This window comes from Cygnus atratus, chromosome 16 (genome assembly GCF_013377495.2).
Source record: "Cygnus atratus isolate AKBS03 ecotype Queensland, Australia chromosome 16, CAtr_DNAZoo_HiC_assembly, whole genome shotgun sequence".
Classification (NCBI taxonomy): domain Eukaryota; kingdom Metazoa; phylum Chordata; class Aves; order Anseriformes; family Anatidae; genus Cygnus; species Cygnus atratus.
The window spans coordinates 14,945,203-14,969,286 of NC_066377.1; the positions used below are offsets into that span (position 1 = coordinate 14,945,203).

A 24,084-nucleotide genomic window follows, 5' to 3' on the forward strand; every position below is an offset into this window, starting at 1 on the left:
ACGGATAACCTCCACAAATCAGACCTCAGTGTCTTCACAGCCATACCCAAATTTTCACGTGGAGACAATATTTAGTTCATTCAAGAGGAATAGAAGCAAATTTGTTTGTAATTTGGACGAGAAGGAACCAAATCCTGGGCTGCTATTGGGAGCGTGCCAAGTGGCCAAAAAGGAACTGGCATCATAATGCAGTTAGACACCAACAGCAGAGGGAAAAGAAAGCATAGTACCTCTGGAAAGCAAAACACTGGATGACAGATTAAAAGACAAAGTCCATTGAGAATGATGTCCTCCATGCACCCTCATATCATGCATGTCAGGGACAAGCAGAGAAGGATATTGGAAAAGAGTGGGATTTGTATTTATGAGGTACTAGGAAAATTCTGAAAGAGCTAATTTATCTGTGCCCTCTGCCTAAATCAAAATTGAAGCAGGATGGTAGGTATGAAAGCAAGGAAAAAAATTAACACATTTTAAAGTAAAGTTTGAGGGAACCATAATCTCTGATCCTATTCATTCCTCTGTACAAGGATGGATTTTGGATGAATGAATCCAGCTTATCAAATAACTTGTACTACTTTTTTTTCCTGACTACTATGTGCCAACTGCAAGTTTTAATTGTTCCCAGATCATTTTTACAAATGTTCAACAGAAATAATCCTTACAGAACCTTCCCAGCATTTTTTTCATTCCTCATTTGTATCTGTACTTGAAATCTATAAATCAGATATTTGTTTCAAATTGCTTTATTGATAACTGTATAGTTATTTTTAAAAATATCTCACCTCCCTAAATTAAATACTTTGTCTAAATGTTTTACTACACCTACTTAGCACAAAACCACTTTGATTGTTTGAAGAAAGAGATTTACTTCTTATTAGAGTATCTTGTACCAGACTTTTTTCATTATTCTTTTGGACAGGAGTGTGGAAGATCAGCTGTCAGTGCTCAGTTCTTCCAAGCATTCAGCTTGTCCATTTTCAAGAGTGACATTCAGTTTCTTCCAATGTGGAACCTTATTTACCATCCTGAGATTTAATCAAAACTATCTTCAGTGGTGAAGATCTATTAAGGCCAACTTTGGAGAACTCAGCTTTGCGAAACTGTACCGTTTCCAAGCACATACTGTTAGCAAAACCAATTTGACCTGAAAGCAGTTGGAAAGTAACTGAAATCACAGCAGAGAACAGCAGTCCAGTTAATCAGGCAGATATGGGATCCAAAATGAGGCAACATTGTGTTGGGAGCTTTTATGTTAATTTGTCATTTTTAAAATCCCCAGTAACAGTTTTTGGCTGGCTGTATAGCACTGTCAACAAATCTTTTAACCCACCCTCTTCTTCTCTGTCTCCACAAGTCTAAAACAGGTAACTGTCTACTTCTGTATTAGCCTTCCTGGAGAAACATTGCTTTTGTAGTTAGGTAGTATGTTCTGTCAGCTTTTAGAAGTGCTAAAACCCATCAAGGGCATTTTTTTGCTTTCCTTGCATATTTCCTAACTATCTTACACTACTGAAAGTTTAGTTCATTCTTGTCCATTACTGGCTCAATTTTTATGACTCTCACAGAATGACGACACTAAATCCTCACATTTTTCAGATCATATTATTAAATTAATGTCCTGCAGATGGCTCCAATTAATCACCCAAAAAGCCCACAAAGCCCCACAGCTTCAGGTTACAACTCGTTACATTTGTAAAACACCCCACTTCCAAAGAAGTTTACTTCCCTGTACAAAAAGCTTTAACTGCATTCCGTAGTTTTGAACTAGACATTCGTCCTTGGTATTTCTTATTTCTCTCATGAGAGAGAATTATCTCCATTATTAATTTTTCCACATCTTGACCTATAAGCATTTTCAAACAAACATTAGTTAATAATGTGAATGAGTTGCCCAAACCTTTACATGTAGCATTTATATTTGAAATATTAGTATATAAAAGGCACTAAGGATCTTCAAGATTTGAGTTCCCTTTTCTCTAAATAATCACTAACTAGGCTATGTGAGTTTTAAAAAATATATTAGATCAGATTGGACATTAAGTTTGAGAGGAGTGACTCATCAAAAGTCAAATGTCAACTAGATGACAGAAAGGGCTTGTATAAGTGTTCACTGAAAACTTAGGAGTCTATCTTTCACTGCTCTCTAATGGGAGGCTGCAACTTAGCAACTTAATGATTATGCTGCAGAGGCTCAGCCAGAAAGGAGGATACCCCCAAAATAATTAGTGCCCTAAACTTTTTTCTTGATATTACTCTAAGTTTACAATCACTAACAGAGATTGAAAGTAGCCAAGTTTAAGTCTTATCTGCATTTTTATCATCCATGAAACACAAAGAACAATTTCATAAACATATAGTTTCAAAACACACTGGTAAAGTCCTATTACATGCTTAATCCAGAAACCATACATGGCGCAAGGATAAAACATAAAACAAACACCTCTAAAACCCAGTTATGCATATGGAAGTTTTAAAAAGTTGTGATGAAACATAAGGTGCCAGTCCTACAATATTAAAGCTCCTAAAGCTGGTAATTTCAAATAGAACAATTCAGGATTAGCTTCACATTACAAAAAAACAAATCTGTCCTTGGTAACAGAAAAACAAACAAGCTTTTGTAATACAATCCACCCCGTGAGACTTAGCTTTAGCTTCTACGTAAAGTGGTTCATCCTCAACACAGAAACCATCCAGAACTGGTGACATACTGTCTGTAAGGTATATTAAATTCAACAGCTACTACAGCATCGATCAACCAACCAACTAATCTGAGAGCTGTCTGCTTATGCAACTGATACAAAGGCACTTCGTAATAGTGGGTTAAATTTCCTACTGGAAACATCAAAAAAAATAAGAAAGGAGAAACATTGATATGAATTCATCTCAAACCCATTTTACAGACACTTCTCCCCAACGCTTGCAGGGAATGGATTCCTGTGGAAGTCTCAAATAGGACAGAAGTAAACTCTAGCATGCAAAGAGAAATCCAGAACCACATGTTCTTATCTAAAGACAAAACACCCAGGCTCAACTGAGCAAGGCTCCCAAAAGCGACAGAAGCCAAGAGTCCATAAGCAAAGTAATGGCAAAGGACTCACTACAAATGAAAAAAAAAAACACCAAACAAACAAACCCAGCAAACACTGCACTTCATGTGCTTCCCCACCACCACCACCACAGTTCCAACGAAACTGGTATTGCAACTGAAGCTGACATATTCTGCATATTCCCCTCTCACGGTCATTCAGGCTTTCCTTTTTATATAAAAAATGCATGGAAAAAAACACAGTGGAAGGGATAGCAAAGTGCATCATCATTGTATTTTAAGTTCTGTAACACTGAAAAACGTTTTGGATTAATGCACATCGGCCTATGCAAGCATCACCCACCTCCCCCCTCCAAAAAAAAAAAAAAAAAAGAATCATGGAAAATAGCAAAACACTTTTTTTTTGTAAAAAAATTCTTAACTCCACATACAACTTAACTGTGAAGGCACATAGCCACACTGAGGCATCCTCTTCCTCTAGAAATGCTGAACTTCTTACTGTGTGAGAATTTCACTAAATATTTAAGCAGCACAAAAACATCTGCAGTTGCAGGGGTACTCGCCTCAAACAAAACGAACTGGAGGCCTGCCAACAGGTCTGTACTGCAAGCAGAACAGCTATACAGGATGCTTGAGAAGGAACCTCTCACCAGGATTCCACAAACACAGGAGTAACAAGCTGATCTCATTTTTCACATTAAGAAATACATTTCGAAATAAATTATGTCCCAGCATAAATTTCTGTGGGTAAATATAAATGTAATGGGTTTGATATCATCCTGCCTTTCTCCAGAATAAAGACTTGTTTCATTTTGGCTTTTTAAGACTGTTACCAGAAAAGATAGTTTTCCAACTAAATTGCAAGTGACAAGAAAAACAGAAAAGTGCTGCATGATTTTTGTTCAGGAATGTACAGAAAATGCATTTTAATCCACATCCGTCTAGTCCATGGATAAAGCTTGTTTTCTCAGTGCTGAGTCCATTTAATGCTTTTGAGGTCAATTCCATCCTGCACCATTTCCCAGAGAGGACTGTAAAGAAGAGAAAAATGAATGTTATCTAAATCTAAAATTCACTGGATGACAACATCAAAAACAATAACAGAATCACAGAATCATCCAGGTTGGAAGAGACCTCCAAGATCACCTAGTCCAACCTCTGACCTAACACTAAGAAGTCAACCACTAAACCATATCACTAAGCTCTATATCTAAACGTCTCTCAAAGACCTCCAGGGATGGTGACTCAACCACTTCCCTGGGCAGCCCATCCCAATGCCTGACAACCCTTTCGGTAAAGAAGTTCTTCCTAATATCCAACCTAAACCTCCCCTGGCGCAACTTTAGCCCATTCCCCCTCATCCTGTCACCAGGCACGTGGGAGAACAGACCAACCCCCACCTCGCTACAGCCTCCTTTAAGGTACCTACAGAGTGCGATAAGGTCGCCCCTGAGCCTCCTCTTCTCCAGGCTGAACAACCCCAGCTCCCTCAGCCGTTCCTCATAAGACTTGCTCTCCAGACCCCTCACCAGCTTCATCGCCCTTCTCTGGACTTGCTCGAGCACCTCCATGCCCTTCTTGTAGTGAGAGGCCCAAACCTGAACACAGTACTCGAGGTGCGGCCTCACCAGAGCCGAGTACAGGGGGACAATCACTTCCCTAGCCCTGCTGGCCACACTGCTTCTTATACAGGCCAGGATGCTGTTGGCCTTCTTGGCCACCTGAGCACACTGCTGGCTCATATTCAGCCGACTATCAACCAATACTCCCAGGTCCTTCTCTGCCAGGCAGCTTTCCAACCACTCATCTCCCAGCCTGTAGCGCTGCTTGGGGTTGTTGTGCCCCAGGCGCAGGACCCGGCACTTGGCCTTGTTGAACTTCATACAGTTGGCCTCAGCCCATCGGTCCAGCCTATCCAGATCCTCCTGCAGAGCCTTCCTACCCTCAAGCAGATCGACGCACGCACCTAACTTGGTGTCGTCTGCAAACTTACTGAGGGTGTGTAAGTAACGAAACAGGCAATTTCATCAACTACACAAAAATTAAGAGATATCTATCTATTTATCTATCTTCCCCTTCTGGAGGTCAGTGAGCTTCACATGAGCAATCCCCTGTGCTGCCCTTGGACAAAATACAAAAGGGAAGAGGGCAGGTGCCTCAGCTCATTTCCTGCATTTTAGGCATAAAGTACATGTGCTTCCTAGAGACTCATATTTGATAATGGCCAGATAAATCAGGAATATTTCAGTGTCCCCAAAATAAAACAAAATACATAAACACAGTAATACCATCTCTAGCTTAGAAAATTCTAGGTACCACCCTATGTGCTTGCCCTACTCACCCTATTTCCTTGACAATGGCAGGATCTGGGAGAAAAATTGTTAAAACATTTGTTTGCTTAAAAATTTTTTTGCTACTGTTAAGATCTGGCCCACTACGTACTCCAACAATACTACTTGCTTATATACAGGGACACTGACAGATTTTTAAAATAAACAATTACTTTCAACTAAATCCAATTTCTCAAATGATTATCATACCTACAAAATCTTTAAGTTCAATAAGAAGATGGCTCACCTCATTTCCCTAAGCCTCTTAACGTGCTGGATGCACTTCTGCACTGTATAATCTACTTCTTCTTCAGTAGTGAAACGACCAATGCCAAATCTAAAAGAAAAACATTAAGAACTGGAATAGTGTGCCTACAGATGGGTGAAACAAAACCACCGCCTACTTTCAGCAGAAAAGAAGCATATTTGGAAGCAACGGGGAAAACCACTCCACACACCTTATAGAGGAGTGAGCCAAGTCTTCATCTGTTCCAATTGCCCGCAAAACATAGGAAGGCTCCAGAGAAGCTGATGTGCAAGCACTAAGGAAAGGGAAGAAAGGCCAATTTCACGCTTCTATTCACGTGCGGATACTACATTTCACTAATCTCCAACAAAGAACACGTCATTTACAGACATTCAATATTACTGTGAATCTTTACAATAACCTATAGCAGGTTCCTCAGCCTTTTGGAAACTACTATTGAACATGAGGAAACAGGGGCAAGAAGAGTAGTATTTCTGCTGCTAAGGAAAAAGTACAGAAGGGGAATGCATTCGAAGGGAATGAGGGTAATAAGTTAGAAACATGAGGAAAGAAGAGAGAGCATAGATAATGTTCTAAGAATTAATACAATGCCAAACAGAAGCAGTAGCATTGCAGACTGAGGTAGCTGAAGTGGAGGCTGTGAAAAGAAAACAAGAGCCAAGGCAGAAATAGCCAGAGACGATAACCTATAAACGGGCACATTAAAAAAGAAAAAAAGGCTTCATAAATTGCTACCTGATTTGTATTGCTGTCAATGAAAACAGTGCACAGAGGAATACAGAACAAGACGATCTAGCTACATAAAGTCAGGAGACAAAACTTCCATCTCAAAGCAGTAGGAAAAACTGCATGTTGTTACATGTTGTTACTCAATTTTCACAGGCAGCAACGTGCAGCACAAACCATAGGACTGCTTAAAAATGTGCATGAAGCAGAGCCTCAGAAGAGATTTAACATGACAGAAGCGTTGGGCTTCACAGTCATGTGAAAACTTGTTCTCTCTGTTCATAGTGCCAACACATTTCTAATTAAGATATGCATTTCTAACTGCTTTGTTCTCAAAGGTGAGGAAAGGAGGGCATCTTTACACTTCATTAACTTCATCATAAGCATGAAGATGGTCTTAGTAACAGAAATGTCATTGGTCATTCTTGTAGAGTCAACACAGCTCTGTAGGAATGTATTGAATTTTCTTTCTACTTTTGCATTAAACATTGGCACTATTAACTAGTTTAATTCAGATATGTGTCCAGACTCACTAGATTCTAGTTATGTGAAAACTTCACTTGTGTGAAATCCTGCTGAAGGACAGAAGCTATAGAGGATCAAATGATGGTAGCCTTTGGAATGAAAGTGTCACTGGCAGCTACGAGTCAAGGCTGCTCAGACCACAGTTAAGAAATCTGCAAAGCTGGCAGATAGCAATTTCTGCTTTTTTGCTTTCAGGATGAATACATTTGACCTTCCTTTGCTATGTGCCACTTAAGAGAAACACCATCTCAGAATGCAGTCAATGCCAGGCTGACTCATCAACCAAACAAGAAAGTACAGGGCACAGTGGAGACCACTCCTTATTAGTAACTTTATTAGCAGACATTACTTTCTCTACAAGATACTGCTCTCCTTCCTACATATTCCACCTACCTTCCTGAAGATAGAGCCACATCTTTCAGAGCCATCAGAAGACTCTCCCCTTCCACATATGCAAAAGATAAATTGATGCACCCTACATAAAAATAAATGAAATAGAAAAAAAGAGAATTCCCAGCAACAGAAATCTAGAGCAAATCCACATGGCAGTACTTGCACAGCATGTGGCTAATCTCCATTATTCAGGCATGGACGTTAACAACAAGGAGCCAGCTAATAGGGTCAGGATTCTGCTAATGTTACCTGGATAACGATGTTCTCTATCTCCATTCATAACCACATCAGGAACTTCACTCATTATTTTTGTAACCAGTCGCTCTGCCAATTGTGAGATTCGCTTATGGTCATACTAACAAAGAAACCAGAAAAGAGAGGAAAAAAAAAATCAACAGATCACTAATTCTAGCATGTCTGAGCTCACTCAAACTGCTCATGAGCAGCCATGAGTAGACGGAAGTAGCTGCATTTGGTTAGACTGGGGAAAGAACACATTTGAAACTTAAAGCTTTGAGTACTCTAGAGACTGTTTAAAAGAGAATATTACCAGTTTGGTCCTAACTAGTTCAGTCTTCAAAAACATTAAAAATCATTCAGAAAGATCTATATATACAAACTGTCAAATTGTCTTTTGTAAACACGCCAAGCTATTTGTGCTTAAAGACAAGTTAGGCAATACAAAAAATGACTTATTTTGCAACACAAGAAAGGGCATCTACTATGGTAGAAGTGTCTCTTACTTTCTTAGAAGCTCTCAAACTGCATTACATAAAAACACACACTCGCATATTACTGTGAACTCAACCATAATGTGACTTTACAACACATAACCTCCTAAATGAGAACTGCCCACGAGCATAACCTCATTCTAGACTAAAGACCAAGGTCACTTACACGAAAAAAGCAGTAAGGTATGGTATCAGCTCTAGGGTACAGAAATGGTCAGACACACACATGCAATTCATATTTATTTATAATTGCCTGGTCACATTCTCAAAAAAGCTTTAAAAAGAAACAAGGCATTCTCAAATATGACTTTTTTTTTTTTTTTAATGTCAAAATTCTTAGAGACTAGAAAAAGATTCTAGATCTGAGGCTCCTGTAGAATTCAAAAAAAATCAGACTCTGTGAGCTCTCCCACCAGCAACAAGACTTCCATAACCACACAGCTCAGATAGAAGATCTCTGCCTGTCTCCCAGGAAAAACCTCCAGTTGATTTGTACAGATATCCTGGCCTATGTATCCCACTGGCAGTATTTAAATGTTTTTTACGTTCCAGCTGTGAGGAACGCATTGGTGCATAAACAGGTACAGCAGCATGCAGAGCCTTAAACACCAGGTCTAGCAAATAAACCTTACTGACCAAGAAAACACCATAACATTACTAGTTGCAAAGCTGCAGTAAACTTGAACATACATACATCTAACAGAATCACAAAATCATAGAATGGTTTGGATTGGAAGGGACCTTTAAAGATCATCCAGTCCAATAGATAATGCACTGGAATAGTGGATTAGAAAATCTCATTGTTTCAATTTACGTTACATAAGCATGATTTGCTCAGCTTCAGAGAGGCTGCTAATACATTGGGGCAGGACAGACAGACAAGCGCAAGCACTTAAAGCTGTATTTCACTAAAACGGCCGACTATAAATCTGTTGTAAAACAAGATTCAAACCACTTCAAGAAAAAAGGAATTTAAGAAAGCTGAAAATCAACTTCCAGTTACACCTGAAGATCCCAAAACTTTTACTTAATGTTATAATAAGATAATCAAATTTAGTTCACACAGAAGGACACAAAAAGACCTAAGGAACCTAAGATCCAGCTGGCGCTGTTACATTATTTTCTGTCATCCAGGTCAAACATGCTCTCCCACGTACCTCCATCTCTTGCTGTGCCACTTCACACGCTGCCCCAAGGCCCACTGCTAACGGAGTGGGCACAGTCCCAGATCGCAGTCCTCTCTCCTGGCCTCCCCCACTCTGCAGGGGTTCTAGTCTCACGCGCGGTCGACGGCGAACATAGACAGCACCGACCCCTTCAAACAAGGAAAGCAGTTGGATTTATGCGGTATACATGCACAGTTCTGGAATTATGAAAAGGGACTCAAGATTTGGAAACATTCCTTGTTTCCACAGCAAACATGTATCTGGACACCTCACTGGAGAAAAAAGTAGTGAATGCATACAGAAGCATGGTATTTTCTAGAAAATGAGGTTTGTTCCCACCATTCATGTTCCTAGTAAGTCAGGCTCCCAGAGCTTCAGACATGGGAGAAGTTCAGTTTCTCCCAGCATACTTGAGCCACCTAAAGACTTGGTACTCCAGCCTCTAGCCCCCCAGTCTGTATGTTTATCAGTGGCACTGATCTCCAACGGGCAGATTGGATGAGGCAGTTTTTACAGCCACCTAATTTAACCCTCCAGTCTCCTCACCAAGAAACTCAATTTCCATGCCTTCATGTTCTTTGGCATATATCTAACCAGTGACTGTCACCACAGGAAGAATGGTTGCAACTTCTGGTCATAAGAAGTTGGGAAAATTTGTGTCTGTCACCTGTCCAAAGTTAGTGTTTGACAACATAATGCTTGTCCAGAGTTATGTCTTCAGCTCTACATATTGAAAAAATAAGAAATCATTTTGCCTTTTGTTTCTGAATAGCACATAGAACACAGCAAAGCTGATTTCTGTCTTTCTACATTAAGTGTTATAAACTAAATGGACTGCAATGGTGATAATAGCTAAACTTCTAGTATTTGAGTCAGATACAAAACTCGTAGCTGGATTTTAAACCCCATTCTGCAGGGAAGGTGCACGAAAGGGGATGGGTAGGAAGAAGCAATTCAGAATAGAAGATGACCAAAATCACCAAGAATTTAAACTTTCCACTTAATCTTTTGATCTCCATGTTGCAAGTTACACTTGGATTTAAACGTAGTCCTACAGCACTGTGATTTCATTTCAACCATTGCAGTATCAAAGCTGGTTCACACCATGCAGATGACTTCCGAAGAGCCACTCATCCTAATGCTGCCATCATTATAAGACACCATTTCTTCTTTCAACAAAGCCACCTCACAACCCATAAGCATGAGATCCACTTAACACAGCTGTCAGCCTTACAGCACTGCCTGAACTACTCCAAAGTCAGTCCACTACCCGTTCTGAACAATTTTCTACAGTTTAAGTAGCAACAGTCACTGTGACAGACAGGCTTGAGTGTATACCCTATGTAGTTACCTTCTAAGGCAAGCGTGAGAACTACAATTCTTTAGAAAAGCGCTTCAATAAATACCTTTGGGCCCATAAATTTTATGGCCACTGATGCTCATTAGATCAATTTTCATGTCGTTCACATCCATAGGAATTTTACCAATTGCTTGTGCAGCATCTGTGTGGAAGAAAACCTTACGTGCACGGCAGATCTCACCTGTAATAAAAACACAAAATTAAGAAAGAAAAACGCATCATCTCATCTAATTGTTATGATTCCAATAGCTCCAATAAAGCATCAGTTTATAGCATGGACTAATTCTGAGGTGACAAAGGAAGAAATGTGTATTTCACATCTCTTTTACAGTACGTCAAGCCGTTCTAGCTAGGCACAGTTTTAGGTAGGTCAGCAGGTAACACTACAGTGAATTTCTTCAGTTGAATAGTTAAAAGGTCTTCTGAGAAGTGGGATTGTTTCCAAACCCACACCTATCAAAGCACAGCCCTGTTCAAGTATAAATGGCCAAACAGGACAACCAAGTTTCCCCAGATGACTCCACAGCTGGACAAAATTAAAATTTTCACCTTGATTCTTTTTCTTCTCAATGTCAGTCCAGTACAAGCTAGCCTTACTTTCATGCTCATTCTTGCCAAGTGTTTTTATGCCATTTGCTCTATTTTCCAAGTTTTACAATACTCAGCTCCAAAACCATTCTCAGAACACATGCTGATGTCCCACATCTGAACTGACTCAAGCCTGTTAATACACTAAGGGACAAAATTATGTAATGTTCACAGGCAGTGAACTTAAATATTCTCTATTCTTGTCATCAAAAAACTCGTAACTCATCTTCCACAGACTCAATACTTCGCACAGATGCATTCCAGACTTCTCTGCACAACAGATTTGTCCGCCTGCGGTCCAGCAAGAACAGCATTACTACTGCTAATATGAGGCCACAACCTTCATGAGGCTTACTCTGCAAGGCCCCAGTCCTGGCCTACTCAACTTGTTATCAACGCATTATCAGAACGCTAACATTTGAATGTGGGACAACTGTAACGGCCTTGAGAGCACAGGCACAGAACGAAAATAGAGTCCTCAAAGCTATAAACAGTTCACTGATGGTCAATTACTTGTCTATAGTGAAGAAATATAACCTTGAAGACTGGGAAAATGCTGCCTTGAGCACAATAAAGGTTAAAGAGGGGAAAAAAAAAACAGGCAGCAGTTAAGCAAGAGGAAAGACAGCTGCACAACAGGGCAGCTGCCACAGCCTGGCAAAACAACACCTGCCAGAATCACGCAGGGCAGGCACCAAGGCCTAAAAACTGCCTACAAACTCAAACATCTTATAAAAGGACATCTTTAATATGGAGCGGGGAGGATGTTTTGGGGTCACTGTCACAGAAGCTGTTATCACAAAATCAGAGTGGGATCCTGGGAGCTGCATAGAATCATAGAATAGCTTGGGTTGGAAGGGACCTTAAAGATCATCTAGTTCCAACTCCTCGCGATAGCCAGGGATGCCACCCACTAGATCAGGTTGCTCAGGGCCCCATCCAGGCTGGCCTTGAACACCTCCAGGGATGGGGCACCCACAACCTCTCTGGGCAACCTGTTCCCATGCCTCACCACCCTCTGAGTAAAGAATTTCTTCCCTTCCTAACATCCAATCTAAATCTCCCCTCTTTCAGTTTGAAACCATTCCCCCTTGTCCTATCGTTATCTACATGAGTAAAGACTCCCTCTCCATCCTTTATATAAGAACCCTTTAGATATTGAAAGGTCACAATGAGGTCTCCACTGAGCCTTCTCTTCTCCAGGCTGAACATCCCCAGCTCTTTCTTCATAAGAGAGGCGCTCCCGGCCCTCTGATCATGAATGATCATGATCATGACTGATCTGATCGTGCATGGGGGCCACCTGCTCACCCTGCCTGCCCCAAAGACCCTGCTTCTCCAGCTCTCCCAAAATGCTCTGGGGCTCTGTCCCTCCATCCGCCTGCCCACAGCCTGGATCAACCTCTCCCTGCCTCCTGCTCCAGAAATTGGCCTCTTCAGTGGTCTTTAGACCTGTAAGCCTGCTCAGGACTGTATAAGGCACTACTGGAGAGTGTGAGCAGGAGTGCCTAAGTGTGGTGCACACCCTCACCTCCCCCCAAATTCTGCACATTTCTCCTAACACTTAAGGTGCCAAATAAAGCATTATTGCACATAAACCCAATCTGGCAACAGAACAGGTTGCCCAGAGAGGCTGTGAAGTCTCCATCCTTGGAGAAGTTCAATGGCTGCCTGGACATGGTTCTGGGTGACCTGCTCTGGGTGGCCCTGCTGGAGCAGGGCTGGCACCTCCTTACCTCCAACAGTCCCTGCCAGCCTCAAATGGTCTTGGATTCTGCAGTTATTACTGGGCAAGGGGTTATTCTGGGCAGCTATTTTTTCTTCCATTGTACGATTCAGAACAACACTAGAAACAACGCGGCCACTCTATTACAAGGCTATAATCATTACTGAATTTTATACTCATTCCCTTTTTAAAATATTTATTTGGAACAGCATATTATTTAATGCTTAACTATATTACATCTAACATTTTACATCAGTGTGACTCTGTAGCATTTTTCTGTGAAAAAAATAAGTAAAATGAAGCAGAAATGCCATTAGCTATCCTCTGGAAGCAAGCATCTACTTACCAATGTCATGAATTGGCTGCTTCACTCCTATTTCATTATTGACAGTCATTACAGAAACCAAACTCGTGTCTGGCTGGAATGCAGCCTCCAACTCCTGATGAAATATTCAAGCAGACAGAAGCTATGACTAAAAGCAGAAGCAAAAGATTCTTGAAGCACACATCCCTTTTGCTAGCAAGTCTTAACCAGCCCCCTAACTAGCACACAGTCAACAATCCCTGTGGCTTCTGACGAACAGTCTGACGAACAGTCCTGGTGACTGTCAAACGTGTTCGACTAATCCACACGAACATGGAATGCTTGCAGGAAGAGCAGCGTGACCAACTGCATTTCTGCATATCCTAACCGTGGTATGCACAGAGCCGCCTGACACGATCAAGTCAGCAAAGATTTTTGCTACGTGTCCTCTTTATTCTACTTTTTTAAAAGAATTAAACACCCACAAGCCATCTTAACCCACATCTAGACAAAGTAAGGCTGACTACAAAGGAACTGTACCATATACACAAAAGCATCACACAAAGGAGGAGTCTACCAGCAAAGTTCTTACAGAACTTAATTAACACTTCTGTGCCTGCCAGCCTGATTACAGGACCCAACTGATGAAATAAGCATACACACTTCTAAATCCCAGGACTGCAGCTCTTACGCCCAGAAGGGTCAATTGATGGACAGAAACCAGAAGGGAGCATCGCACTCATTGTGTCTGATGCCTTGAGCAGCTCAGGTCACGAAATTTCACCACTAACTCTTTTATCAAAGCCCACTCTACAACAGCCACCCACAGGCTCTCCATAGGGTATGTGACAGTTCTTCCTACATGGACACAACTGCCAGCAGGTTGGGATGAGGGATGGACTCTGGTTGAGAAACATCTAGAGCACACAACAGAACAGAAAATCCTGCTACAGCCATCACACATTTGACTGTGACTCTCCTTCTACGGTGTGGTATTTATCATCCTTTCTCTCTTTATTATTAAGGGGACACAAGGCCTTCTTCAGCACCAGTTTGAAGCAAAAAGCTCTTCTATTTTCACCATCTGTCAGTAAATAACCTACCTTCAAATCTATCAGGCCATTTTTTTGAACAGGGAGATACGTGACACGAAAACCTTCTGCCTCTAAGGAGCGGCAAGAATCCAACACACACTTGTGCTCTGTTTGCGTAGTAATGATGTGCTTATTTCTGGATTTATAGAATCTTGCAACACCCTGTCAGGCACAATACACGAACAAGAAATTTGCTGTTACTACACCAAAGAGAGCAAGGTTTATATAAAATGCACAAAACCAAGAAATTACTATTTAGATATTATAAAAATAATGCAATCTTCACTGTGAAATGCACCGAGCTGTAATTCATGCTAGATGCTTCCATGAGTACTCGCTGCACAAAAGCATCTCACTTCAAAAAAAAGCCTGTGAAAATGTTAATAGATATAAATTCTAGACATTGCTTGTTAACAGAAGCACTTTTCAGAAACTTGTTATGAGTCATACATGAGACGTCTGAACAACCACAGACTCTAGATTAAAGGTTAAAACACAAACTAGTCTTAGCAAAGAAAAGTTTGCAATCACCACCACTGTTTTGTTGTAAAGATTTAAATTATGTAAACAGAAGAACTGTACTTGGTGCACAGAAGTTAAGCATATGTTTTACCTCCATGTAAAATAAAATCAAATAAAAAAAAAAGCCACACAAACTAATTTTGTTCAGACTCAATGGAAATGCATTTTAAATCAGCATCACAAAGGAAAACTAAACCCAAAGAATTTTAGGGAATCATCAGGCCAATGGTGGAACACTGAGGTGCTTTTTCACCACAGAACAGCCCCTAACCCCAAGAAGAAACCAAAACATTGAGTATTATATGCTGTCCTCAAAACCATGTCCTGGGTACAGCCTGACCCTCCCCTGTTGCAGCTCCATGCTGCTCTCTTGGGTCCTGTCGCCGTCCCCAGGGAGCAGAGCTCAGCGCCTGCCCCTCCGCTCCCCTTGGGAGGAAACTGCAGCCTCCTCCTCTCTGGGCTGAACAAACCAAGGGGCCTCAGCTGCTCCTCATACGTCTTGCCCTCTACACCCTTCACCATCTTTGTAGCCCTCCTTTGGACACTCTCTGACAGTTTTAAATCTTTCTTACACTGTGGCACCCAAAACTGCACACAGTACTCGAGGTGAGGCCACACCAGCGCAGAGCAGAGCGGGACAATCACCTCCCACTATCGACTAACAATGCTGTGCTTGATGCATGCCAGGATACGGTTGGCCCTCCTGGCTGCCAGGGCACACTGCTGACTCATGTTCAGCTTGCTGTCGACCACAACCCCCAGGTCCCTTTCTGCGCGGCTGCTCTCCAGCATCTCGTCCCCCAATTTGTACATATAGCCAGGGTTGCCCCTTCCCAGGTGCAGAATCCGGCACTTGCTCTTGTTAAACTTCATACTGTTGGTGATTGCTCAGCTCTCTAATTGGTCCAGATCTCTGTGCAAGGTCTCACCACCCTAGATGGAGTCAACAGCTCCACTCAATTTGGTATCATCTGCAAACTTGCTCAAAAAACCTTCAAGTCCTTCATCCAAATAGTTTAAGAAAACATTGAAGAGGACTGGTTTAATTTGTTGAAAGATGTGCACAGTTCTTAACAGTATAGTTTTAACAAAATATGTATCAGCATAAACCGTTTACCTTAATTGCCATGTTATTTGATTCTGTAGCACCACTAGTAAAGATAATTTCTCTTGAATCAGCTCCTATTAAATCCGCAACTTGCTGTTGAAAAAGACATGCAAATTTGATTTGTTATTATAAAACTCAACGAATTCACCATACCACAACACAGTCAAAATGTTTTCAAGAACACACTTTAGAGCCTCAGAAGGGTCACAACTAGCATCTAACAAAGTTATGCTACAGATACAATAATCTCCATTAATACAAAATACACGAGAAGCTCATAATCATTACTAGCAATGGTATTAAGCATTAGTCTGTCATAAATGAACGTAAAAATTAAGTACACAAAGAAACAGTACACATTGCTTCCAAAATAAACAACAAAGACACATATCAAAGACCAGGAGAATGAGGAAATTAGTCCACTTACTGCAGCAGCACACTCATGACCCTCAGGAAACCCGAAATTCTGAGGCATCTTTGCTGAGGTATTGCTTTCTGCCAGTTCAAATTACCCTAATATCACTACTTTTCGTTTCGAACACCACCCTGCTGCGTGGAGGGCCACGACTCACCCGCCTGGCTTTCTCCACGGCGGCCTCGCTCTCCCAGCCGTAGGCGTGGGTCCGGGAGTGGGGGTTGCCGTAGTAGGCTGTCAGGTACGGCAGCATGCTGTCCAGGACCCTGGGATCCTGCAGGACACAAACCGCCCAGCTCAGGACCAAGGAGCAAACACATTTCTTTCCCCTCTGCAGGCACACCCTCCCTCCTGCCCTAAACACGCTATCTGGCTTTATCTCAGGCTAGATCCCGAAATCTCACGGTTACCACGCGTTATACACAAGACATCCTGCGGCAAATACAAGTACCCTCCTGCACTTATGCTCAGTACTCTTGCACGTAACCTTGATCTGCACCCAGGTAATGACAGAAGAAGGGGGATTTCTGAGAAGAAGCAGAAGGCGTTAAAAAGGATTAGAACAACCACGGCACGGGCCGCGGCCGGTTCCTCGCTGCCCCCCGGTGCGTGGCCCGGAGCCGAGGGAGGGCTGCGGCGCCCCGGCTGAACCCGCCCGGGCTGCAGCGAGCCTGAAGCGGCGCCGATTTTTACCGACAGCCAGCAGCAAAAAGCGCAGGGAGAGCACTAAGCCAGGGAGGAAAGCCGGGACGGGGAGGGGACGGCGGTTCGGGGGGAGGAGGACGGGGCCGGCCTCGCAAGCCGGAGCGCCAGGGCCCGAGCACGCACCAGCGGGGTGGTTGCCTGGACGTCCATGTACAGCGGCCGCAGGGCGCCGTCGCCATCGCCGCTTGACCCTGGGGAGGAGGAGGGGAGAGGCGGGGGCCGCCGTCAGGCGCCGGGAACGGGCCCGCGCCCCGCCCTCCCCCCCGCGGCCTCGGCCTTACCCGCTCCCGGTCCCGGTCCCGGCCGCGGCGCCGCCACCGAGAGCCGCCGGGGGCCGGGGACCGCCCGCAGAGCCGCCAGTCGCCGCCAGAGCAGCATGGCCGTGGACTCCGGGCCGGGCTGCGCCGTGCCCCGCGGCGCCGCCCGCCCCTTCCGCCCACGTCCCGGCAGCGACGGAAGCGGAGAGCGGAGCGGGCGGCGGCGGCGAGGTACGGGCAGGGCCGGGCAGGGCCGCGGGGGCCGGGGTCGGGCCCGCCGGCGCCGTGAGGTGACTGCGGCGCGGGCGGGGGCGCGGCCCCGGCCGGTCTCGGCCCGGGGGTGGGGGGCGAGGCGGGGCCGGGCCGGGCCGGGCGGGCGGCAGGAGCTGTCCCGCCCGGGGAGCGGGGCGCGGGGCTGCCGCTCGCCCGGCGGTTCCCCGGAGCGCGAACGCTCACGGGGGCTCCCAGAGGAACGGGGCTGGGTGAGCAGAAGATTCACAAAATCTCGAAAAGGGAGGGAAAGCGTGCGGGGAAACAAAGAAGAATCCCAGCGCTTGTGGTTCAGTCAGTTCCCTGCGGCGCCCCAGAGCGTCCTGCTGGGGTGGTTTTCCCGTGCTGGGCAGCTGAGCTCCGCCACAACTCCCTCACTCCCCCTCCTCAGAAGGAGAGGAAGAAGAAAAGGAAAGAAACAACTCACGGGTTGAGATAAGGATAATTGAATTAAAGGAAAAATAATTATTAAGGAAAATCTATTAATAATTAAATAACTAAAGGGAAAAAAGAAAGAAAAAATAAAAAACAAGCAAAGGCCGTGTGGAAGTGCAGAGGAAAGAAATTCCTCTCTACTTCCCACCAACGAGCGATGCTTGACCAAATCCTTGCAGCAGGGCCTCAATGCACGTAGCCATTGTTTGGGAGGACAGACATTTTCACAACAGGAGCCCACCCCTGCCCTCTTCTTCCTTTTTCCACCTTTTATTGCTGAGTGTGACCCCATATGGCATGGAATGTCCCTTTGGTTGGTTTAGGCCAGCTGCCCTGGTGACGTTCCTTCCTCACCTTGCCCACCCCCAGCCCGCTGGCTCTGGGGGTTAGCGGGAGTCCTCATGCGGTGCCAGCACTGCTCAGCAGCAGACACAACACTGGGGTGATACCAGGGCTGTTCCAGCTACAAGTGCAGAGCACAGCACTGTGTGGGCTGCTGCAGGGAAAGTTAACATCCCAGCCGGACCCAGTACACCTGCAGGGTCGATCGGCTCCATGGCTGCTGCCTGACTGGCCGGGCAGCCTCGCGGCCGCCCTCTGGGAGCTGCTGGGGCCCAGCGGGGCCGAGGTCCCCTGTGGAGTACTGCTGGGTGGGTGAGGAAAGCAGCTGGAGTGCCTGCAAGGCCGATGATGCTGTCATTAGGCAAGGCTCTGAAACTCACGGATCTGGGAAGAGTACAGAAACGCTGTCCAGATGTGCAGGGGCAGGATCGGGAAAGCCAAGGCACTGACAGAACTAAACTTGGCGAGGGATGCAAAGAGTAACAAGAAGGGGTTCTACGAGTACATTGGCTGCAAAGGAAAGAGTAGGGAGAGTGTAGCGCTTCTGACAAATGAAGATAGAGGGCAGGTAATAACAGATGAGGAGAAGGCAGAGGTACTTAACAACTTCTTTGCCTTGGTCTTCACTGGTGGTCAGGCTTCCCACATCACTCAAGTCCCCAAACCTCTAGGTGGGGGCTGGGGGAGCAGAGTCCCTCGCGCTGTAAGCGAAGAGCAAGTTCGGGACCTCCTGATGCAATTTAACAACTACAAGTCTATGGGGCCTGATGACATGCATCCCAGGGTCCTGAGGGAACTGGCTGATATAGCAACCAAGTCTCTCTCCATCATATCTGAAAAATCATGGCATTCAAGTGAAGTCCCCAGTAACTGAAAAAAAGGGAAACATCACTCCCATTTTAAAAAAGAGTAGAAAGGAAGACCTGGGGAACTACAGACCAGTGAGCCTCACCTCTGTGCCTGGGAAGATCGTGGAACAGATCCTCCTGGAAGCAATGTCAAGGCACACGCAGGACAAGGAGGTGTTCTGAGACAGCCAGCACAGCTTCACCAAGGGCAAATTGTGTCTGACCAATCTGGTGGCCTTCTAGGATGGAGTGGCTGAGTCAGTTGACAAGGGAAGACCAACCAATGTCATCTACCTGGACTTGTGTAAGGCCTTTGGCACGGTCCCACGTGACATCCTGATCTCCAGATTGGAGTGATGTGGATTTGGTGGGTGGACCATTCAGTGGATAAGGAATTGGCTTGAAGGCCGTACCCAGAGAGCGGTGCTCAATGGCTCCATGTCCAGGTGGAAGCTGGTGACGAGCGGTGTCCCTCAGGGGTCTGTCCCTCGGACCGGTGCTGTTTAATATCTTTATCAACGACATAGACAGTGGGACCGAGTGCATGCTCAGCAAGTTTGCAGATGTCGCCAAGCTGAGTGGTGAGGTTGGTACCAAAGAAGGAAGAGATGGCATTCAAAGGGACCTGGGCGGGCTGGAGAAGGGGGCCCACGTGAACCGCATCAGGTTCAACAAGTCCAAGTGCACGGTGCTGCACCTGGGTCAGGGCAATCCCAGACATGAGTACAGGCTGGGAGAAGAACTTGCAGAGAGCAGCCCTGCAGGGAGGGACTTGGGGGTTCTGGTGGACTAAAAGCTCGACATGAGCCAGCAGAAGGCCAACTGCATCCTGGGCTGCATCAACAGAGGGGTGGGCAGCAGGTGGAGGGAGGTGATTGTGCCCCTTTGCTCTGCCCTTCTGAGGCCCCACTTGGAGTACTGCGTCCAGGTCTGGGGCCCCCAGCACAAAAAAAGACATAGACCTGTTAGAGCGAGTCCAGAGGAGGGCTACAAAGATGATCAGAGGGCTGGAGCACCTCTCCTATGAAGAAGGCTGAGAGAGCTGGGGCTGTTCAGCCTGGATAAGAGAAGGCTCCAGGGAGACCTAATCACAACCTTTTAGTACTTAAAGGGGTCTTATAAAAAGATGGAGAAGGAGTCTTTACTTAGGTAGATAATGATAGGACAAGGGGGAATGATCTTAAACTAAAAGAGGGGAGATTTAGATTAGCGGTTAGGAGGAAATTCTTCACACTCAGAGGGTGGTGAGGCACTGGCACAGGCTGCCCAGAGAAGCTGTGGATGCCCCATCCCTGGAGGAGTTCAAGGCCAGGCTGGTTTGGGCTTTGGCCAACCTGATCTAGTGGGTGGCATCCCTGCCCATGGCAGGGCATCTGGATTTAGATGATCTTCAAGGTCCCTTCCAACCCGAGCCATTCTATGATTCCATGGCCTCACAGTTGCCGCTTTCCAGCCCAGTTTGGTTATAGAAGTGTGTTGGGCATGGCAGTAAATCCATCTGTGTTTTTTCTTGTGTGTGTGCTTTGTTTTCTAGATGCCTGTGACCGTGGGCCCGTACGGGCAATCACAGCCCAGCTGCTTTGACAGAGTAAAGATGGGTTTCATGATGGGCTTTGCCGTGGGCATGGCAGCAGGAGCGCTGTTTGGCACGTTTTCCTGCCTCAGGTATGCCACAGAAATGGCTCCCATGGACAGGGCACGACAGCCACAGCCAGGGAGAAATGTGTCCTGCTCTGGGCTAGGATGGGAGGCGCAGGTCTGGTTCTTATTTGTCACACAGATGAAACTTTGCCCGTGGATAAAGTTGGCGTGTTCTCAGCACCTGCTTCAAATGGAAGAAGTCTGGGATGGACAGGTACCACCCGGAACTGTGTACAAGTGGATCACAGTTGTGCAGGCCTTTCCCTGCCACTCATGGTGGAGGTTGTTTTGGGAAGCACTGCTGGGCTGTCAAAATGCTGCTCCAAGAGGAGCTGGATGAATTCTCAGTGCAGATCCACATGTAGCCATGTCTTAGCTCTCAGGCTTGTCTGAGGAACTCTGCAGGCTCTCAGGTGTCTGTGCCGTGTTGGTTTGGGCGTCCTGCACCCATGCACAGACGCATTTACCTGGAGTCATGACTGCAAGAGCTGGTGGTTGTCATTGGCACAACCCTGTTGTGCAATAGTCCACCTTCCCCTCACTATCCAGCATAACAGCATGGAGACACAAAATGCTCACTACTGCACTGTTCGCTCTTGTGCTGCTCACTGACTGGTTTTGGCACGCTTCGTCCATTAAAGGGAATAAGTTCCTTAGTATTTTGCAGAACTCTTTGTGCTTGAGGATTTTTAATCTGTGATTAAACATGGCTGATGATTCGGTAGTGAGCTTAAAAAGGAGGAAAAGGCACAAAACCTGATCTGATATGGTTTAAAAAGTGTTCTGATCCTTCCCAGATACTGGAAGATATTTGTACATGGTACAACACTAGTAGAAAATACAGATTTTAGGTAGGAAGAAGCAGCAGTGGCAGTTCTGTCATTCTTGAATGATACAGCTACATTACTTCTACTGTACTGGTTTTTGGGGAAAATCTCCATGTCTTAAAAATTGAATGCATGAAATTCCTTACACACTACAGTCACTGCAGCACTTACAAGCCAAATATTACTGAAGTTTCCTGAGAAAAACTATTTTTTTGCATTGGTCCAACCTTAAGTAAATGTAAACTGGAGAACAGAAGTGTGTCTGAACACTTCCAGGCCTTTTGAATTTCTCTTGCATTAAAAATACTGTGTCAGTGGTAAGTAGGAAGTTAGTTTACAAAATGGTTTATAGTTCGATGGTATTAAAAATACCACCACTGAAGCTAGAGGGGCTGATGATACACCAGTTAAGATCTCTTTATTCTCTAGCAAGTCAAATATTTGGACAGCACCAAGCATTTTTTCCCCCAAATTAAGTATGCTTGGAGTGCTGGCAGTCAAAGCTGCTCCTGCTCCCCTTGTTCCCAATATCTACGCACTCTTTGCAACTTGTCCCACAGCTGGAAGTGCACCCATATGTGGAGTCAGGGAAGGGAAGTGGTTGGTGGAGCTGGGGGGAAATACCTGTACGGTTTGGCTCGAGTGGGACCCAGATGTAGTTCACAGCACAACACTGCTGATCACTCTGCTGGTGACGTGGCAGGAGGTACAGCATCAAGCTGGTACCACTGCAGAAAATGCACGAGGAGTGTTGGGAAGAGCCACTGAAGTGCCCAAAGAAACCCTCTCCAGTTTTCTTTGTGGGGGGTCAGGCAGTTGGTCTCCTGGCAGAGCCTGGGGGCATTGCTTTATATTTAGCCTGAAGATAAGGTATTGGATTTGGGCTCTCACGCAGCCGTTAGCTGGTTGTCCCAGAGGATTTATGCTGTTAATGTCTGTTATGTGTCAGGCTTCAGCTTTTACATAATTGTTGTGTTTTTCTTTATCTCAGGATTGGCATGAGAGGACGAGAGCTGATGGGTGGAGTTGGCAAAACAATGATGCAAAGTGGTGGGACGTTTGGGACGTTCATGGCTATAGGCATGGGAATCCGCTGCTAATCTGGAGCTTGGGTTTTTAACCTGAAGTGTCCCTGTCCAGCCATTCCTCCTCTGTACCATAATAAAGTCTTTAGATACCTGGAATTGAGTGCTCTTCATGAAATTTTGAAGCACCATCCTCCTTGCCATAGCATCCTTCTGCAGATGTGCTCTTTACTGAATTTCTGCTTTCCTCACTTCTCTTACTCCCATGACAATTGTCCATGGCAATGAGAATTGCTGCTTGGGCAGCTCGCATATGTGCCGCCGATCCATTTCATTTATGCCTTCCCCAGTCTGGGGGAGTTATTCTGTGGTTAATTCAGATCAACTGTCAGATTTTTCTCCTATTGCAAAATTTTCTCTTATTGCATAAATAGTTGGAGTTGACCCTATGCCCGTGTTCCAGGTAACATGATCATCTCAAGCCTTGTCCTGGGGCAAATTCCCTTACAGAGAGCAATGAAACCCAGCCCCTGGCAGGGGTATTGAGCAAGTCCTTCTGCAGCTTGCTGAGGGCAAACTGCCATAGCTCAGACTCCTCCTTCCAGCCTGAAGCCGCAGAATTGCTGGAAGAAGCCAAGGCACAGCATGGAACAGCTGCAGGTACAGTCCTGCTACTGGATCTGGAAATCACAAACTGGTACAAACAGGCAAAAAGCTCCCGTCACCTAACAACTGAAGGTACTTTGTGAAAGTCACACAGCTGACTTTGACACAAGCCCTGGGAGATACCCAATCTGTCAGACCTTGAGCAACATCTTCGCAAAGCTGTCCCCTCAGGACTAGCTGTACTGGCTGCAAGTTGTCAGCGCAGAACAGCACACCTGGACTATACCGCCTCTTCCACGGCTCTCACCCCCCAGTATGGGCTGAAGGCCCAAGTGTGAGTTGTTGCTGCCTCCTGTACCCAGCTCATAGGTGACTTTCCATTCCCTGAGAAAGGGAAGGTGCCTCACCTGTGAAAGCAAGCTGTGCTGACAGCCAACCATGCTCCACACGTAGTCTTCTCCAGTCTTCCTTAATGGACTTTTCTTTCCTTAATGGGCTTTATGAGGCGCTTGCTCAAAGCTTCACAAGGAAAGAAGGGGGTTGCTCCCTACCATTCACTAGCTACCACAGTGTTATGTGCAGCTGGACTATGAAATATTTACCTTAGTGTTGCAATCTCTGGTTACATAGCTTTTGAAACGAGCCTTCTTTTCTCGTCTTGTAGTTCTACTAACTGATAGAAAAGGACAGGTTAGCCTCATTGAAGCAGAACTTGAACCAGCACCTATACACGCTTTAGGTAGTCCAAGTGCCATTTCTCCACTGTTGAAGGAGAAATTGAGATTTGCCAGTAAAAGCCTGTTCTTTGCATGCTGTCATGTGG

At 45.1% G+C, this 24,084-nt stretch overlaps 2 protein-coding genes across 2 annotated transcripts; one reads left to right on the forward strand and one right to left on the reverse strand.

The window, feature by feature from the left end:
• Positions 1–3,303: 3,303 nt before the first annotated feature.
• On the reverse strand, positions 3,304–17,440 carry NFS1 (NFS1 cysteine desulfurase). Its single transcript, XM_035548266.2, has 13 exons — positions 17,292–17,440; positions 17,134–17,201; positions 16,463–16,579; positions 15,900–15,983; positions 14,270–14,422; positions 13,209–13,302; positions 10,595–10,729; positions 9,180–9,337; positions 7,541–7,646; positions 7,292–7,373; positions 5,838–5,921; positions 5,627–5,716; positions 3,304–4,080 (listed from the first exon to the last, which is right to left on the reverse strand). Exons 1-13 carry the CDS (start codon positions 17,386–17,388, stop codon positions 4,017–4,019), a joined length of 1,332 nt encoding a protein of 443 aa, XP_035404159.1. The 5' UTR covers positions 17,389–17,440; the 3' UTR covers positions 3,304–4,016.
• On the forward strand, positions 17,367–22,814 carry ROMO1 (reactive oxygen species modulator 1). The gene is made up of 3 exons (XM_035548267.1): positions 17,367–17,498; positions 20,697–20,827; positions 22,622–22,814. The coding sequence occupies exons 2-3, from the start codon at positions 20,697–20,699 to the stop codon at positions 22,728–22,730; spliced, it is 240 nt and encodes a 79-aa protein (XP_035404160.1). The 5' UTR covers positions 17,367–17,498; the 3' UTR covers positions 22,731–22,814.
• The last annotated feature ends 1,270 nt before the right edge of the window (positions 22,815–24,084 follow it).

Bases quoted from the DNA above. Each gene is read 5' to 3' on its own strand.
- NFS1 (XM_035548266.2), bottom strand. From the start codon at position 17,388: ATGCTGCTCTGGCGGCGACTGGCGGCTCTGCGGGCGGTCCCCGGCCCC. The intron at 7,647-9,179 runs GTACGTGGGAGA...TTTCTTTGTTAG, and splicing joins TGGCACAGCAAGAGATGGAG to TATGACCATAAGCGAATCTC. The intron at 4,081-5,626 runs GTGAGCCATCTT...TCTTCTTTACAG, and splicing joins AAGAGGCTTAGGGAAATGAG to TCCTCTCTGGGAAATGGTGC.
- ROMO1 (XM_035548267.1), top strand. From the start codon at position 20,697: ATGCCTGTGACCGTGGGCCCGTACGGGCAATCACAGCCCAGCTGCTTT. The intron at 20,828-22,621 runs GTATGCCACAGA...TCTTTATCTCAG, and splicing joins GGCACGTTTTCCTGCCTCAG to GATTGGCATGAGAGGACGAG.